We start from the raw sequence: 16,566 nt of genomic DNA on the forward strand, positions 1-16,566 counted from the left end.
GGACACAGCAAACTCTAAAAAATCGACATCTAAAATGAAAAAGCTTGGGGTGTTCCGATAGTACCTAATCGTACTTGACGTTGTAGTAGACGTTGTGTATCAGTGTTGGCGTCATCCCTATTTCAATAGGAACCATACATAAAATTACCCCCCCCTTAAATACCTACAACACCGTCTACAGACTATCATCATACCTACCTACCTACCTACCTACCTACCCCCACCCAGCACCTAGTACGTAACCTCCACACCTCCCGGGAGCGAAGTAATCCACTGCCCGTCCTTCCCAACATCCTCAACGACCTGCTGCGCTTTCTTGCACTTCATCGCGTCCGCAGCCGACTGTATCTTAAGAACCCCACAGTTCGCGTTGGCGCACCTTCCGCTGGGCAGGGCGTCCATGGCCTTTTGCAGGGAGTCGTCCTTCCATCCGAAAAGGTAGTCGCCGTGCTGGCCGTATCCGGTTCTGTCATTCGATAGGCATTAGTAACAGTGCGAGTAACAACAGCCCAGTCAAATCCAAGGAAATTAAATCAAACAATCGGGGAAGTGAAAGGGGGAAGTGAAAGGGGGAAGTGAAAGGGAAACGTACCCATCGCCAAAACTGTAGACAAACGGCTGCTTTCCATTCCCATACCAAGCCGTGTTCGAGTACCTCCCCGTATCCCACATAATCTCGTACATGACCTGCGGAATAGAAACAGGGTGCGTCGCGGGGCAGTTCGGGCTGCCGAGCCCCCCTCCATTCGAGTACACCACGTGCGACTTGTGATCCGGGGAGTCGAGGTTCTTGCCATCCCAGCACGACGGGAAGATCACCGTGGCGCGGATGCCACCGGGGCAGTACTTGGTCGGCAGCTCGCCCGTGTCCTTGGCGTCGCAGGGGGCGAACCCCTCGCCGTTGCCGAGGCAGCGGTGGCAGATGGAGGACTTGTACTTGTTCTCCTTGTTGGTGGGGTCGCCGGCGATCATGCGGAAGCCCGGCTTGAAGGCCGTCATCTTGCCGTTCTTCGCGCTGTACGGCATGTAGTACACGGTCATGCCGCCGTCCTGCTGCAGCCCGAAGTTGGCGAACTGCGGCACGCGCTGGAAGGTGCCGTTTTCGGGCGACTTGAAGTAGAGCGACGCCGTCCAGTAGTTGCTGAAGTCCTCGGAGTAGGTGCACGTTGTGCAGGTTGACAGGCCCGGCGGGTCGTATACGGCTGGTTCCATCTACATCATGATCAATCATGTTAGTGATTTGATGGTAGGTATTCAAACAGGCCGATGTGCAACTAGGCAGGCACCTACCGTAAGATTGAACGAGTTTCCTCCTATGATTTGATGCGTGTGCGGCGCGGGGCTTGCTCCAGGCGAGACCAAAGGATCAGCGCGTTCGATGGTGAGCTGCGAGCAGCCAAAGCGAAGCATGTTTTGCGCAGAGGCAAACTGGCCCCAAAGGGCGCCGACGGTGAGAGCGCTCCAGTACATGTTGGACATTCTTACTTGATCCTTACTCGAAGTTTCAAAAGCAGGAAGGTTCGGAGAAAGGGGGTCGTTAATGGATGCCGTGGAAATTTTGTCCTTCTTAAATCTATTTCAATGTCCGGGATTTGTTGACGTCTATATGCCGAGTTGTGAATGCTCATAACTGCCGGGAGGTGCTTTTAGCCATATTAACCAACGGAAAAGTTACGATTAGGAGGCATCCTGGTGATTTCACAGGAGACATTAATCTATTGAGAGTAACCCTACATACATACTTCACGGTGGACAGCACCTAAATTTAGCCTTAAAGCTGTATACGTGCAGCGCTCGGTAGATTCCAAATACCACTGACTACCTATTAAGTATGGTTCACTTAAAGGTCGTTTCTAATCTATATTAATCCCAACATGGCTTGTTCCAGTTGGGGGAGTTGTCAAAATCTGCATCCAAAACCATAGCTTTTCACTGTTCAATTGGGATAGTGGTTGTGATATCAGAGGTGCTCACGTGACCCCCCTTTCGGCTAGCTTCATTATGAACATTATTTAATCAATAATTTCCATGCAATGCGTCACTCAGAATGAAATCAGTATGAAGACACCTATAAGTAAGTAGTCTAGAGTGACATCATATCTTCTTTCTTTTTCATAATAGTCAGGTACTAGGTATTGAGTGAGCCCTCACGAGGTGTTGAAGCTGGAAGCAGTTTCTGAGGATATCACGTGAGCGAACCGGCCTCTGGGAATATCAGTAATTCCCTGATGCCTCCTAGGATCTAGGCAACACTATGGAGCCTCGTGCTTCGATTCGATAAAACCAACTCATTCAGAAGCATCTGGCAGTTGGTTTGAACCTGGAAGGAGAAATAGCTCTTAGAGTAGATTCATTCCTGAGGCGTGCTGCAGTTTGATCTAGGGGTCTCGAGTAAGAGCTGTGTCAGGCCGGGATTGATTCACAGATGGGGGAGGGGGCTTTTTTTTATACAGATTTTACAGAATAGGGGCTGCATGTCAGCTCAAGGTACCTAAGTATATAGTATCTACATACAGTATTTTCTTATTTACACGGTGTGTTGGTGCGGCGGTGCTGCATGTCGACCATATTCATGCATCGTCCTGACTCTGGGCATTCTCACAGCCCCGAGATAACATATTCCTATTTCCTTTAGTCGATTCTCTATAGCACCGTGGACGAACGTTGTACGTTGAATTTAAACACTCAACCGTTCGTTGTGATCGATTTTTTCTAATCCTGCCACCGACGACCCCGAGACAATGGACGTTGCCAAATACGCAGTCGGGCCAGAAAGCTATGACAACCTATCGCGCCACCAAGTCTCCGAGTTCTTCTCCGCGAACACTTCTTGCACGCTAGAGCAATGTAACGATCTTGCCGCGAAACTGTTGGGCGGTCCCGTCTCCGCCACCCCGATCCAAGAAGGGGGCAGCTACACCGTGGAAGCGGAGGGGGCCATCCAGGTAGTCCAGTTCCGATCGAGGCCGCTGGACATAGCACAGTTTGAGCAAATCCAGCAGATTTACCGAAATTTTGTGCCGAGATGCCAGTACCATGACACACTTGCATCGCTTCACGTCTATCTTTGGGACCGTGTGCCGGAGCCGGCCTTCTGCCGGATTCGCCGACACATGTTCAAGTTGAATATAGGCATGGAAGAGCGTCTTGAACAGGCTGTTGAGGATTGTGCCAAGTTAGTCCACCTGTTGATATTGCATTGCTTCGTACTTTGATTTCCAACTAACAGTATCGTTAGGTTCTTTGCATTGGGATGGACCAATAGACCGGCCTCACAACCACAAGCGCCTGGGCTGCAAGATCAATATGCAGCCATTCTCGATAAGCTTTCGCCCACGCTCCCCCAGAGCCTACAATCAACCCTCGCCAAGGTTAATAAAAACCTCCACCTCATTTTCCGACCCGACTTTCCAATGGTGCTCCAACCCTCCGATCTCTACGAGATGAACGTCCACGTTAACGAATCAACTGGCCACATCACCGGCATCATGGACTGGCGCGGCGACTTCGTAGCACCCTTTGGGCTGTCGCTGGGCGGAGCAGAGATCTTCCTAGGTGTTCGGACGAGCACGGAGTGGTTCTTCCATCCATCTCACGTTGAGATGCGGCAGCACTTCTGGAGCACATTGTACAGCGAAATCGGAGAGGTCTCCGACTTAGACAAGCAGTCGATAGAGATCGCGAGGGTGATGGGACTTTTCCTGAGACATAGCTTCGAGCAAACGAACAAGTCGGCGGTATATCTTGAGAGACTTATTCTGGATGTAGAACACGCATAATATGAGTGGAGTCTAAAACCGTCAATAGGGGTGCCAAAGGTATGTATCGGCCACCGCTCCAACCTATGAGTCTATAGTTAAGTACTTGCGAAACAACTTCTTGGGTTCAATAGAGATGCTTCATTATAGTGACACAGTTGAATAAATTCTCCAATATCAAGGTGTGGCTAAACAAGACATTCAACTGTCCCTGCCTCGTGGAGTAGACGTTCCTTTTAGTTCGTCAGATGACACTAACCTAGCAGCCACCAAGAATTAACGGCAGCTAGTGACAGCTACAAATCCACGGTGTACTAGGATCTCATGGTGGAAATAGATTGCCCAGGTGCTAACTATCCATGGATGTGGCTTAGTTGAATGCTGCCCAGCGCGCACATAGTACGCACAGGCTCGCCAAACCCACTATAATTAGGTACCTCCAGGGCACAAGAAACCTTGGAATCAAACAAATCTCATCACTTTCTAACACAACATAGTTATCTTATACAAGACAAAAGAAATAATATATAAAAAACGGCTACCTATTGCTTTTGCTCTTGCTACACCATCCCGTATTACCTACTTCAAACCTTCATCCTCATCAAACACTTATGTCGCGACACAATATACCCAAGAATGCAATGCACCTTAGGTACAACCGCGTCTCACATCCTAGTACATGCGCGTCGACGATCGTCATTATTACCTCTTACCTCTCCCATCTCTTCCTTGAAAATAAGATAAACTAAAATAGAAAGTCAACATATCCATCCTAAATATCAATCTAAATCACTTCCACCACCCCACTTACTTCACAACTCCACATCCTCCTCAGATGTAGATGTAAGCACGTACAGCCCAAGCGGGCACTTGCCATCATCCTCCGAGTGTTGACGGAACTTCAGCTCCGTCTCACCAGATGACGACAACAACGACGACGGCACACTAGCCATCTCAACGACCACGTCGGAGCCGGCCGTGCAAGCAAACGAGTCGATGGTGTACGCGTTGTCCGCCGCAACCGTGAGACGGCGGTAGCTCTGCGCCACATCGGGGAGGTTGTTCAGTGTAGTCTTGATGTCAACGTTGCCGCCGAGACGCGTGAACTCAACCGCTCCTGAGCCCGTCATGTTGAACGCCACCTCTGCCTCGCTGGAGGCGGCGTGCTGCTCTTCGTCGGGGACGAGGAACACGACCGTGCATGCGTTCGCCTCGCTGTCCCCCGGAATGCTGAACTTGAAGACGGACGAGATGGTCGAGGACACCTCGCCGATGTCTGACTTGCCGTATGCCGTGTTCGGGTGCGCGTGGTCGACGGGGACGATCAGACGCGGGGACTCCCAGCGGCCGGTGAGCTCTCCGGGGCAGGCTCGGAGGGCCGATGCGGCAGTGTCTCTGCGGCTGTTGATACCCCGCTTAGGCACTTTACTAGACATGGCTGGATGCTTCTCTTCAAAATGCCCCTTTTCTTCAAAATGCTCCTTCTCTTTGAAATGCTCGTGGCCTTTTTCTTTCTTCATCGGCTCTACCGGAGGAGCGGCCATGGTCGCGGCGGCCTTCTCATGACCGAAAACCTTTGCCTCAGGTGTCATCATCGCCACGGAGCCCGTGACAGTGTCCGTCGAGGTAGATGTATCTGTTGTGGCAGTGGTATCCGTCGTGGTTTCCGTCGTGGTAGCAGTGTCTGTAGTAGCAGTGTCTGTCGTAGCGGTGGTCTCGGTCGTGGTCTCAGTCGTGGCCGTGGTGTCCGTCGTGGCAGTGGTGTCCGTCGTGGCAGTGGTATCCGTTGTGGCAGTAGTCTCGGCGGTTGTCTCTGTGGTCGTCTCAGTCGTGGCCGTAGTGTCAGTCGTCGTCTCAGTCGTTGAAGTGATGTCCGTCGTTGTTTCTGTAGTAGCTACCGGAGTTGTTTCAGTCGTTGGAGTAACTGCCGGAGTTGTCTCGGTAGTTGGCGTGACCTCCGGGGTCGTCTCGGTGGTCGGTGTAACTTCAGGGGTTGTCTCTGTGGTTGCTTCTGTGGTTGATGTGATTTCTGGCGTTGTCTCCGTTGTCGGCGTCACTACGGGGGATGTTTCAGTCGTCTGCGTAATCTCTGGAGTCGTCTCGGTCGTCGATGTAACTCCAGGACTTGTCTCGGTAGTTGGTGTAACTTCGGGTGCCGTTGTAGAGACCTCCGGGGTCGTGGTTGTTCCTGGTACCTCAGGAGTTGTCTCTGTTGACATGGTGGAGTTCCCAGGCTCTGTAGTTGGGTATACCGGTGTTGTTGCAGTTGACATAGTTGTAGGATACACGGGCGTCGTTTCACTTTCCGAGCACGAAGTGGTAGTAGCACCTGGATAGGTTGGAGCAGATGGCATGCTGCCAGTTGGATATGCCGGTGTCGTTGCACTTGACATTGTAGGATACTCAGGCGATGTTGAACTTTCTGGGCATGGAGTTGATCCAGTACCCGGATATGTTGGAGCAGATGGCATGCTACCAGTTGGATACCACGGCGCTGTTCCGCTTGGCATGGTTGGATACTGGGGTGTTGTCATAGTTTCACATTCCGGGCACTGAGGAGGGGGCCCACCTGGGGGACCACCTGGAGGCGGGGGACCACCTGGGGGACCACCTGGGGGAGGAGGACCACCAGGGGGACCACCCGGAGGACCGCCTGGGGGAGGAGGGCCGCCTGGAGGACCACCTGGAGGAGGGGGGCCACCCGGAGGCGGAGGACCGCCTGGCGGAGGAGGACCACCTGGGGGACCACCTGGCGGAGGCGGGCCACCTGGATAGGTCGGAACGGATGGTACGCTACCAGTTGGAACCCATGGTGTCGTTCCTGGATACCCAGGAGTTGTCATACTTTCCGGGCATGGGGTTGTGGTCATATTTCCTACGGGGCCTGTAGCTGGGACTGTGGGAACAGAAGGAACCGTTGGGACACTCATGGTGACGGATTCGCCAGGTGTAGTCATCGTCTCGCACGGGCTCGTGGACGAGCTTTCAACCTCTGATGTAGTGCCCGGATAAGTTACAGGAGTAGTCTCTGCCGGAGGCGAAGTACCAGGGGTCGATTCAATAGGCGAGGTCGGAACAGTGCCGGACGGGACAGTTGGCGTCTCCGGAGAAGACATCGGTACTGTGGGATACGTTGTCGCTGGGGGCACTACTGTGGTAGGTGTGGTTTGGATTGTGGTATAATACGTTGAGGTAGTGCTTTCTGTTGCCGGAGTCTGGGGGGTTGTTACCGGGACACTCGTGGACATTGTCGAATTGAGTCCACTAGTGGGATATATTGGACTCGTTCCAGGGATTGTCGTTCCAGGGGCCGTGGTGCCGGGAGCTGTAGTGCCGGGAGCTGTAGTGCCGGGAGCTGTCGTACCCGGAGCTGTCGTACCCGGAGCTGTCGTACCCGGCGCTGTCGTCCCAGGTGAAGTTTCTGGAGAAGTTCCTGGCGAAGTTCCTGGGGACGTTCCAGGTGCAGTGGTCTCAGGAGTCGTTTCGAGACCTGTCGTCCCAGGTGCGGTTGTTCCTGGAGCGGATGTTCCTGGAGCGGTTGTTCCTGGGGCTGTCGTCTCAGGAGACGTACCTGGCGATGTTCCTGGCGATGTTCCTGGCGATGTTCCTGGCGACGTACCTGGCGATGTTCCTGGCGATGTTCCTGGCGATGTTCCTGGCGACGTACCTGGCGATGTTCCTGGCGACGTACCTGGAGATGTTCCTGGAGATGTTCCTGGGGACGTTCCAGGTGCAGTGGTCTCAGGAGTCGTTTCGGGGCCTGTCGTCCCAGGAGCGGTTGTTCCTGGAGCGGATGTACCCGGCGCTGTCGTCCCAGGAGACGTCCCAGGGGATGTTCCTGGGGCTGTCGTTCCTGGGGCAGATGTTCCAGGCGATGTGCCAGGAGACGTTCCTGGAGATGTTCCTGGAGATGTTCCTGGAGATGTTCCTGGAGCAGTAGTCTCGGGCGTCGTTCCTGGACCTGTCGTACCCGGGGCTGTCGTCCCTGGAGCGGTTGTCCCTGGTGCTGTAGTCTCAGGAGCAGTCGTTCCTGGGGCAGATGTACCAGGCGATGTGCCAGGAGACGTTCCGGGAGATGTTCCAGGAGACGTTCCGGGAGATGTTCCAGGCGATGTGCCAGGCGATGTGCCAGGAGCAGTAGTACCTGGTGCACTAGTACCCGGTGCACTAGTCTCTGCAGTCGTTCCAGGGGCTGTTGTTCCAGGGGCTGTCTCCGTGGTAGTAACTGTCATAATGCTACTAGAGCCCGTCTGCTGGGTGCACGAGTAAACGGTAGTAGTGGAGCCAGGTGCTGTGACGGTGTTCGGTACTGTGACAAAGACGGTCGTGGTTTCTGGTATGCACGGCATGCAAGAGCTCGAGCTGCCTTCTCCTGTTCCCGTAGTGCCAGACGACCCGGGAAGAGTCATGCCGGTTGATTCGGGCGGTGAGGTAGTACTTGCGCTGCCTTGGTCTGTACTGGATCCAACAGGATAACTCGAACCTGTATCAATTGGTGCCGTTCCGCTGACACCAGAACCTGTCCCTGACATTGTTGCAGTTCCCACGGGATATGAGCCTGTATCAACTGGAGCTGTGCCACTAATACCCGAGTTCGTTGAGCCTGTTGCCGACATAGATCCTGTTCCTACGGGATAAGTTGAACCACCCCCTGCCGGTGCAGTCCCACTTATGCCGGATGTCGAGCCCCCACCTGTTGAACCTCCACCTGGCAAAGTTCCAGTCCCAGCAGACGAGCTTAAGCCTCCACCCGCTGGGGCCGTGCCACTTATACCAGAGTAAGTTGAACTTGAGCCGCAAGATGAAGGATAACATCCGCTTGCCTTCAATGTAATCTCATTGCAGTTGCTTCCTCCAGGCGTGAAGTATATCATGACGACACCCTCATCGCCAGTAGCACACTGCCAGAAAGTAGATTGTCCATTCCACGTCAACTCGCCATTACATCCGATGGCAAACCCTGGTTGCGCATTTTGGCCAACATCGCACTGGAGCACTGTACTCGGCGGTGTCCACCAACAACCTCGTCCCGTAGAATCAGACATTGTGTCTCCACTCAAAACGAAGGAGGATGCTGCCACGTTCGATCCGGCAGCTCCTCCTTTAGTCTGTCCGCCGTCATATTGGCCAACGACACCAGTGAATGAACCCTCCGTTGAAAGAGTGAAGGTACACCCGTCGCGGGGTGCGACAAGGGAGTAGGCGCCGCCCACTACCGAGGACAGTAGGAACGGCGTCCTTGCGCGTATCATGTTGACGATGATGCTGGAGCCGAACACTCAAAACTCCTTTCGATATTTTTTCTTGGGGTCAGATATGCCCCGTAAACGATAGACTGGAGAAGAAAGTGAATCAAACTAGAGGCTAGAAGATGTCACGGGCTCAGGCTTATATTTCGTTCTTTGATGGAAAGGGGAAGACTTGCTATCGACAAACTCTCCCAAACTTGTTTTTCCATTCCGGAATATTGAATACCTGCACGACGTCATTTTTACCACAGTTCGTGACAGAGGTTGAAAGCATGTATGTGATAATACAACAACCTGCATTAAAGATTTATCATTATATGAGAACCATGGCTTGGCAGTTGATCGGAACCGATGGACAGAACTCAGGCTCGTCGATAGATGGACGGCCTAGTTACCTAGACGATGCTCGGGGATCGGGGATGGTATTGCGTGACTTGTAGTGTCATAGCCAGATCTGATAGATCTGCTCACATAACCACACCATGTTAGCCGCAGAGGGACTTGGTTAGCTAGACTGACCTGGATGTTGTTGGGTTCGTGATATTTGACAAATTGGCTGTACTGATGCAATCTGAGTGAAGGCATGATGTATGTATGCATTATGCGAGGCTCGTATCTTGACAATGGGGGTAACCCCTGTGAAGATATAATCCTTCATACTCGAGCCCGGTACCGAAGGGGCGAATTTTGACGACCCTCTTTGTTGAACTCGTCCTCAAATGTAAATGACATTGATGACAATATGGGCTTTTTACTGAGGCTTATTGGTAGGGAGAAAGATATACTTACTGGGTTCTTATGTGTTAGTAAAGGTACACATAGACGTCTGGATTTGGGACGATTGGTTACCTACCTAGTAGTTACCTACCTAGTACCTAGTTACCTACCTACTAGGTAGGTACCCGTCATATCTTTAAAGTTCAATTACGCGGGGACGTCAAACTCAACTTATAGTCAAACGTTGCCTACCTAGGTAGGTACCTAGTAACTGCATGTTCGAACGATGATTTTTAACTTGTTTTAGATCGTATCAGAGCTGCAGGAGAGAGCTACTACAGAGCACATAGCCCCTGAAACCAACTTAACCCCTGATCCACGTACAACAACTTCGTATTCTTTCACGTCAAAGGATGCCGGACTACTAAGTAGGTACATAAATCGAAAAGAAAAACTTTGGTGTATCTGTTGCATGCTACAGTTTTACATGCCATATTACTGCATTTGGCTATCATGAGGCTCTATGACGACCGCCTGGTGTATTATCCACACAAGTGAATGATCTACCATTTTGCCACGTTCTCGTGTATAAAGTTTAGATTACAATTAGACTCGAGGACCATCACCCGCGAACATCTCCAGCATTATTACTACCTCCCATCGCACTCACTTCTTCGACAAAGGCTAGAACCAGCTTAGATAAACGAACTCCATGAAGAGTGGATGCAACGGACGTCCGCGATAACTCATAGAATATAGAATGAGTTTACACATAATGGCGATAATTATTTCCATCTTCCATTCGTATGAGCTTCGCATGCTAAGGAGTCTCGGAATGAAAACTCAGGGGTTGCCAAGACACCTGCACACTTTAATCCTAAATCATTCATCAAAATGCTTTCATCTCATCTTCACAATCGTTCAACACAACTATTAATAAAACTCATCATAAAATCCTCAAACAAACTAAGAAAGACAGCCCCGCAACCACCATCCAAACCTCACCCCCAGCCTTACTCCCCAGCCTCCCCGTCGCAGCCCCCTCCATATCCCCTTCCGCCCCCTCCGCTCCACCCTTACCCGTCGCCATATCATTTTCATTCACATCCCCCGGATCCACAACCTGCGTAACCGTCCCATTAACCCGTACCACCTCCCCGGTATCCATATCCACTGCGTCCGTCGACCCCAGAATATTCCCCTCCTTATCAACGGCGGCGGCGCGCACGTAGCGTGGCGAGGCCTCTAGCGGGGCAAAGGTTTCGAAGCCGGCGCGCACAAGGCGCTAGAGGACTTTCTCGTGGCCGTTTAGGTTGGAGGGGGAGTTGTCTGCGAGCTATGGTGTTTTCTCTTGTTAGTATCTGTCTTTTCTTTGAAGTCGTGGGGTAAATGAGTAGGTAGGCAAGATAGGTACTCACCACCGCCCACCCCGCCACCTCCGTCGCCCCATTCCAACTCAAATACACACCCCTCTCGCTTCCCCTCGGATATCCCGCAATACTCGGCCCCCACCCCGGCCTGCCCACCCACTTCACCTTCTTCGCGCGGTACACCTGCGGCCCCTTACCCCCACCCTTCCCTTGACCATCATTCACCAACGGCCCCAACTGCAAACTCATCACCACCCTCCCCTCCGCCGTGTGCTCCGTAATCGATGGCTGGAACCCCCACGCGATAAGCTTATTCCCGTTCCCGAGCGTCTGCACCCCACCCATCGCCGCAGCCACAACGCGGCTCGGATGATAGTACTCTCTCAAGACCTCAGCCGTCATTTCCTCGTAGTCAAGCCGCAGATGTAAGCCCCGACTGCAATCGCGGTCAAGGGTGCGGTTTATCGCCGTAGACATATGCGCGTTATCGAACAGCGTGATCTCGGTGCGCGGTGGGTTCACAAACCGCGCGTCGTGCTGGTAGCAGAAGTCGGTCGCGCGGCGGCCGCCGAGGGACCAGAGGATGTTGCCGTCTGGGCCGACGAGGAGGATGGCGCAGAGGTGGCGGAAGGAGGCGAGGTAGTTGCCTTCTGCTGTCTATCATAGTTAGGGGTATTGGTAAGGATGTTCGCGTTGAGAAATGCAGAAGGTTAGGTAGGTAGGTAGGTACCTTTGACACAGCGTTAACATGGCCGAAATCAAACCCCCCACCGCCTGGTCGCATCCCATAATCCGCATACGTTACCATAGTCTCGTTGATGGCATAGTGGTCAGAGAGGCGCCAGGTGAACAGCACATCACCCGTAGCAATATCGCGCTCCTGAATCACCGCATCCATAATCTCGTCATCGGGCTTCCCGCCCACCGACGTCGTATCCCACGGGGACACCTGTTCGTACGTAACAAGAAGCGCAGTCCCGTTGGGCGTGGTGACAAAATCATGCATGTCCGCCAAGTTGTGCAGCCCCTCCGAAGTCACGGTATACTTGAGCTCGTAACTCGCATCGTACATGCCGAAGTAGCCCACGTAGTTGTTCTCCACGGTGGCTCCGTGCCAGTAGGTAAGGTAGTCGGCCCCGTCGTAAGCTTAGACATCTAGATTGATCGACTCGTTCCACGTCGTGTTGGCGTAGACCAGGCTCAGATCATCGGACCGGAAGATCAGCGGACCAGACCCGGCGCCGTATTCCCCTGTGATCAGGATATAATTATGGTGCATCGTCCGTGGCGTTTCTGTCCCACGCCGAGACACTGAAGAGAGGGGCGACGATGCAACTCGGCACGAATGTCTGGTTCGGATGGCTGCCATAGTCGCCGGCGTCGAAGGCACCCCTGCCGTTGTCTACTGGCGTTGCATCGCCATGTACTTGCTGTGCAAATAGGGGTAGGAGAAGTGGAAGCCAGTTGACTATCTCCATTTAGCCAAGATGAGATCCGATCGGGTCAGATCAGATATGCGTTTCTTTCATTTCCGACACCCAAAAAACTAGAACCTAGGTAACAAGAGCGAGAGGGCATTACCGGCATGGCTTTGGGCGATATTAACACCTGCCTAGGTAGTTGGGTGGAACTGGAACAGTCTGACGTTGACATTAGTCAAGGATTTATAGTTGAGGAACAGTATATAGCAATTTTAGTATCCACGAACAAATAAAGAAGTAAGGCACCCATGGATGTAAGATAGCCGACGTCCCAATGGGGCCTGCATGTTAAACGATGTTCATTGCGATTAACGACGCCGCCTCTTACTCTATAGCCAGACTACGCCGCACAGCTCTTCTCGACGAACCAGCCAGACATATCATCGAATAGGTATGCCAAGAAATGTATCTACATAGGTATATTGTAAGTAAGAGCCACAAGCATTACATACCTATGTATGTATGTAGGAGAGACACAACGTTAAAGGCTGGAAAGATTGAATAGATGAAAGGATATGTATGTATGATAGGAGGCATGTACGAAGTATCCATGCACGTGGATAAAATATCAGATTCTACATATCATGGATAGATGTATCTACCTGTAACATCAATTGATAATTCAACATCGAAGCAAACCACTTATACACACCAATGATGTAGTTACATATGTACATACAATGTGCTATGTACAAACACGCCATATGCATTAGATAAAACTTTCGAGATACTTACTATGTACGATGGTTGCGGCCAACTTGAAACGTAGCCCTATGTGCTTTACCCCTATTCTGCATCACGTGATATATCACCCCTTTACCACCTGGGCAGTCATCGCTGATTGTTCATTTGGACTACACACACTATCCCGCCATCTAAGCTCTATCGCCTGAGCGGAGCTATCGTCACGACCAAAATGAGAACATGTAGTTAAATAGAATAAAATAAAATATCGTAAGATCATACAGATGGTATCTAGAAGGACCATCAATCCGCTCTAACCCTACTCTTAGAGCTATAAATATGAGCCTTCAAGATAAGGGTATACTTGGCCAAGACATTGCGCATTAAACCCTCATTTTCCTTGGATCTTACTATACCTTGTGGCATATGACACAAACTCACATGACTTATTTGTTGTGGTAGGGTGGATGACGTTGTGAATGTTTGCTTCTATAACCTCGCGGTCGCGTGACAAAAAGCTCATATCTCGGTATAGCGTAATTGGCGAGCAACAATGCACAACTGATAAGAACACGATGCACAACTCGTTTCTGCACGTCATTCCCATGGCAAAGAAGCCGAGAAAGATGGCTCGATTGAGGATGGCCCTGCTGCTTCGTAATGAAATGGCATCCATTAGACTGGAATGCCCAACCACACACTGTCTCTAGCTTCAAATATGTCGAGAAGTCACCAATAGGAGGGTACACCGTGTCAACGTGATGGCTACCTACCAAATGAAAAGATGTAAACACCGGCCCTCCTGAGACATAACATCAAGGGAGGCAAGCAGGCTTTCACCCTTTGCACGACTTGCCGGTTTACAGGTGCCAATAATCTCAACTCACGTAGTATTCAATCTAGTTAGGTACCTAAGCATGAACATCATCAGACTTGTATAATGAGGTTTTAATTGCCTATAATTAATATCAATATACGTTCTTATAATGGATTATACAGATTTTATAAAAAAAAAAGTCAGCTGGTCTATATCAGTAACCAAAAAAACATTGACCCGTCAAAATTTTTGATACCCTCATGACTTCATCCAAGAGCGGTCGGGAATACCTGATTAACCCCCCCAGACCATGGCACACACACATTAGACCCGAGAAACCCTTGTTTTCAATCTCTCTCTCTACTTCGGTTCCACGCGCTCGATATACTCCATCTGGCTGTGCTTCTTCTCCTCCTCGATGTCGGACATGACGCTCTCGCCGTCGCTGCTGTGCGGGCGGCGGTGGTTGTTGTTGTTGTTGGTGGTGGGCAGCGTGGCGAGGTTGGCCATCGGGCGCGAGAAGCGGTTGAAGCAGATCCAGGTGTCCGAGTCGCCGCGGAAGGCGTTGGGCGGCGTCGCCATGTAGATGCTCTTGCGCTTCACCTCGACGGCGTCCTCGGTGATGGTCCGCACGTTGCAGTAGGAGTAGATGGTGCTGAGGAGCGGGATCGACAGGCCGTGGACTATGATGGAGAAGAGCACGATGAAGTATACCACTAGGAGAAAAGTAGGTTAGTTATGGGTTGTAAAGAAAAAGAAAGAAAAAAAAACGTAGTAAATGAGATGTACGAACCTGGGGTCATGGCGTCGAGCAAATCCCGTTCCTTCGCGCTCGCGACCTGTTCCTTGGGAAACAGTTCCTTCGTGTGTTCGAGGTAGTAGATAGCGCCGACACCAATGGGGCCGAAATATCCCATGAACACCGCCTCTTTCCAGTTCTTGACCACCCCCGGCATCATCTTGTACGTGAGCAGCAGCGCGGGGATGCGGCGGAAGACCAGGACGAGGAGGCCCAGGGCGAGCAGTCGAGGAACGGTGATGCCAGTGGTGTCCGGCTGGTGGAAGTCTGACCAGGGGATGGTGGTGCCGATGTACAGGAAGCCGCCGAAGTTGAGCAGCACGTCGATGCACGAATTCACCTCGTCGTGGCGGCGCTCCGTCTCGGCGAGAAACTCGCCGTCCCAGTTCAGTGCGCAGCCTGCGACGAAGCAGGCGAGGAGGTCACTGGTGCCGATGGCACCACAGGTTCCGACGATGAAGAGCTTTGTGATTCGTTAGTTTCTTGTGGCACTTTCCCGAATTGGATCATGTACAACTCGGTAGTTGAAAGAAGAAGAAGAAAAAAAAAAAAGCACTTACACCAAGTGCCGTCGGGAACAGCAAGTAACTCTCGGAATCGATCCACCTTCGAGACAGGGAAAACTTGACACCCACCCTAGCGAAATACCCGGTGACGGTGCCGTAGGCGATCGCCAGCATGACGATGTAGATGAGGGTCTCGATGACCCAGTTGCCGAGGGCGATGCCGACGTCCTGGGTATCCGGGCCGACGCCCCTGCCGCGTTCCACGAGCGTCGCACGGCGATTCTCCGTGAGACGCAGCAGGTTGACGGCGAGCATGAGGAACGGCGACGCGAAGCCGTCGTTGGCGCCCGCCTCGGCCGAGATCATCTCGCGCAGCGGGCGCGCCACGTACTTGTCCGCGAACGGGCCCTTCGCGACGGCCTGCGACAGGATCGGGTCCGTCGACGTCACGCACGCCCCGATCACCAGCGCGGCCAGCAGCGAGATCTTCGGGATGGTCGCCAGAATGCACACGGAGCTCATCAGCCACATCGTGGCCATGATCGGGATCAGGCAGACGATCAGCTCCTTGTACCGCGTGAGGATGTATTTAGCGGGTAATTGGTACCCAGCAATGACCCTACGATGATGTGTCAGCTTTTCTTGGCCTCTCTATTCCCAAACTTCCAGAAGGCTTGTTCTGAAAAGCTTGTCTCATGCCAAGAGGCCTGCCAAGGTAAATCCAACGTAACAGAAACAAGAAAAAAAGAAACTTACAGTTGAATCCCAATCATCACCCGCATCACGCCAAGCGTGATGGCATCTTGTTGGTCTGGGGCAGCTGAACCCCATCGCTTGGCATCGAGAAATTTGGCAGATATCGGCCCCAAGAGCATACCAATTAAGACGGCGGGCACTGTATAAAGAAAGAAAGAAAAAAATCTCAATAAGCAAAACGGTTCTTCAAGAGGGTCATTTTTTTTGGTGAAGAAGGGCACACTAACAAGCCTCTCCGAGGTACCAGACCCCTTTTATTTTGACGGCAACCAGGCCGTAGAGCACAGTGAAAGCACCTGGAGGAGAGAAAGAATAGTTCAGTATCAAGCTTTTTTTTTTGTTCATTCAATTCATAGAGCAAGCATACCAAGCACAGACACGACAATGTTCAACTCGCTGACATCTAGGGTCGGCATTGTGAACGATGAG

General features: G+C 51.9%; 6 protein-coding genes across 6 annotated transcripts; 1 reads left to right on the forward strand and 5 right to left on the reverse strand.

Moving 5' to 3' along the window:
* Positions 1–231: 231 nt before the first annotated feature.
* On the reverse strand, positions 232–1,470 carry GGS25DRAFT_516022 (uncharacterized protein; the record flags this gene model as incomplete). Its single annotated transcript, XM_049263149.1, has 3 exons — positions 232–466; positions 593–1,212; positions 1,291–1,470. The coding sequence occupies 3 exons, from the start codon at positions 1,468–1,470 to the stop codon at positions 232–234; spliced, it is 1,035 nt and encodes a 344-aa protein (XP_049111981.1).
* A 996-nt stretch (positions 1,471–2,466) lies between these two features.
* On the forward strand, positions 2,467–4,236 carry GGS25DRAFT_509211 (uncharacterized protein). Its single transcript, XM_049262538.1, has 2 exons — positions 2,467–3,175; positions 3,239–4,236. Exons 1-2 carry the CDS (start codon positions 2,742–2,744, stop codon positions 3,777–3,779), a joined length of 975 nt encoding a protein of 324 aa, XP_049111982.1. The 5' UTR covers positions 2,467–2,741; the 3' UTR covers positions 3,780–4,236.
* On the reverse strand, positions 4,237–7,123 carry GGS25DRAFT_509212 (ubiquitin 3 binding protein But2 C-terminal domain-containing protein). Its single transcript, XM_049262539.1, has one exon. The coding sequence runs from the start codon at positions 7,004–7,006 to the stop codon at positions 4,571–4,573; it is 2,436 nt and encodes an 811-aa protein (XP_049111983.1). The 5' UTR covers positions 7,007–7,123; the 3' UTR covers positions 4,237–4,570.
* Positions 7,124–10,670: 3,547 nt separating this feature from the next.
* GGS25DRAFT_525941 (ASST-domain-containing protein) lies at positions 10,671–12,166 on the reverse strand (the record flags this gene model as incomplete). The annotated part of the gene is made up of 3 exons (XM_049264889.1): positions 10,671–11,009; positions 11,143–11,751; positions 11,825–12,166. The coding sequence occupies 3 exons, from the start codon at positions 12,164–12,166 to the stop codon at positions 10,671–10,673; spliced, it is 1,290 nt and encodes a 429-aa protein (XP_049111984.1).
* A 75-nt stretch (positions 12,167–12,241) lies between these two features.
* GGS25DRAFT_525942 (uncharacterized protein) lies at positions 12,242–12,572 on the reverse strand (the record flags this gene model as incomplete). Its single annotated transcript, XM_049264890.1, has 2 exons — positions 12,242–12,345; positions 12,407–12,572. The coding sequence occupies 2 exons, from the start codon at positions 12,570–12,572 to the stop codon at positions 12,242–12,244; spliced, it is 270 nt and encodes an 89-aa protein (XP_049111985.1).
* A 1,864-nt stretch (positions 12,573–14,436) lies between these two features.
* GGS25DRAFT_525943 (Sodium/hydrogen exchanger family-domain-containing protein) lies at positions 14,437–16,553 on the reverse strand (the record flags this gene model as incomplete). The annotated part of the gene is made up of 6 exons (XM_049264891.1): positions 14,437–14,792; positions 14,870–15,338; positions 15,436–16,000; positions 16,138–16,276; positions 16,365–16,433; positions 16,505–16,553. 6 exons carry the CDS (start codon positions 16,551–16,553, stop codon positions 14,437–14,439), a joined length of 1,647 nt encoding a protein of 548 aa, XP_049111986.1.
* Between the last annotated feature and the right edge of the window lie 13 nt (positions 16,554–16,566).

The sequence above is a fragment of the Hypoxylon fragiforme genome (genome assembly GCF_022984875.1).
Source record: "Hypoxylon fragiforme strain CBS 206.31 chromosome Unknown GGS25scaffold_10, whole genome shotgun sequence".
Lineage (NCBI taxonomy): Eukaryota > Fungi > Ascomycota > Sordariomycetes > Xylariales > Hypoxylaceae > Hypoxylon > Hypoxylon fragiforme.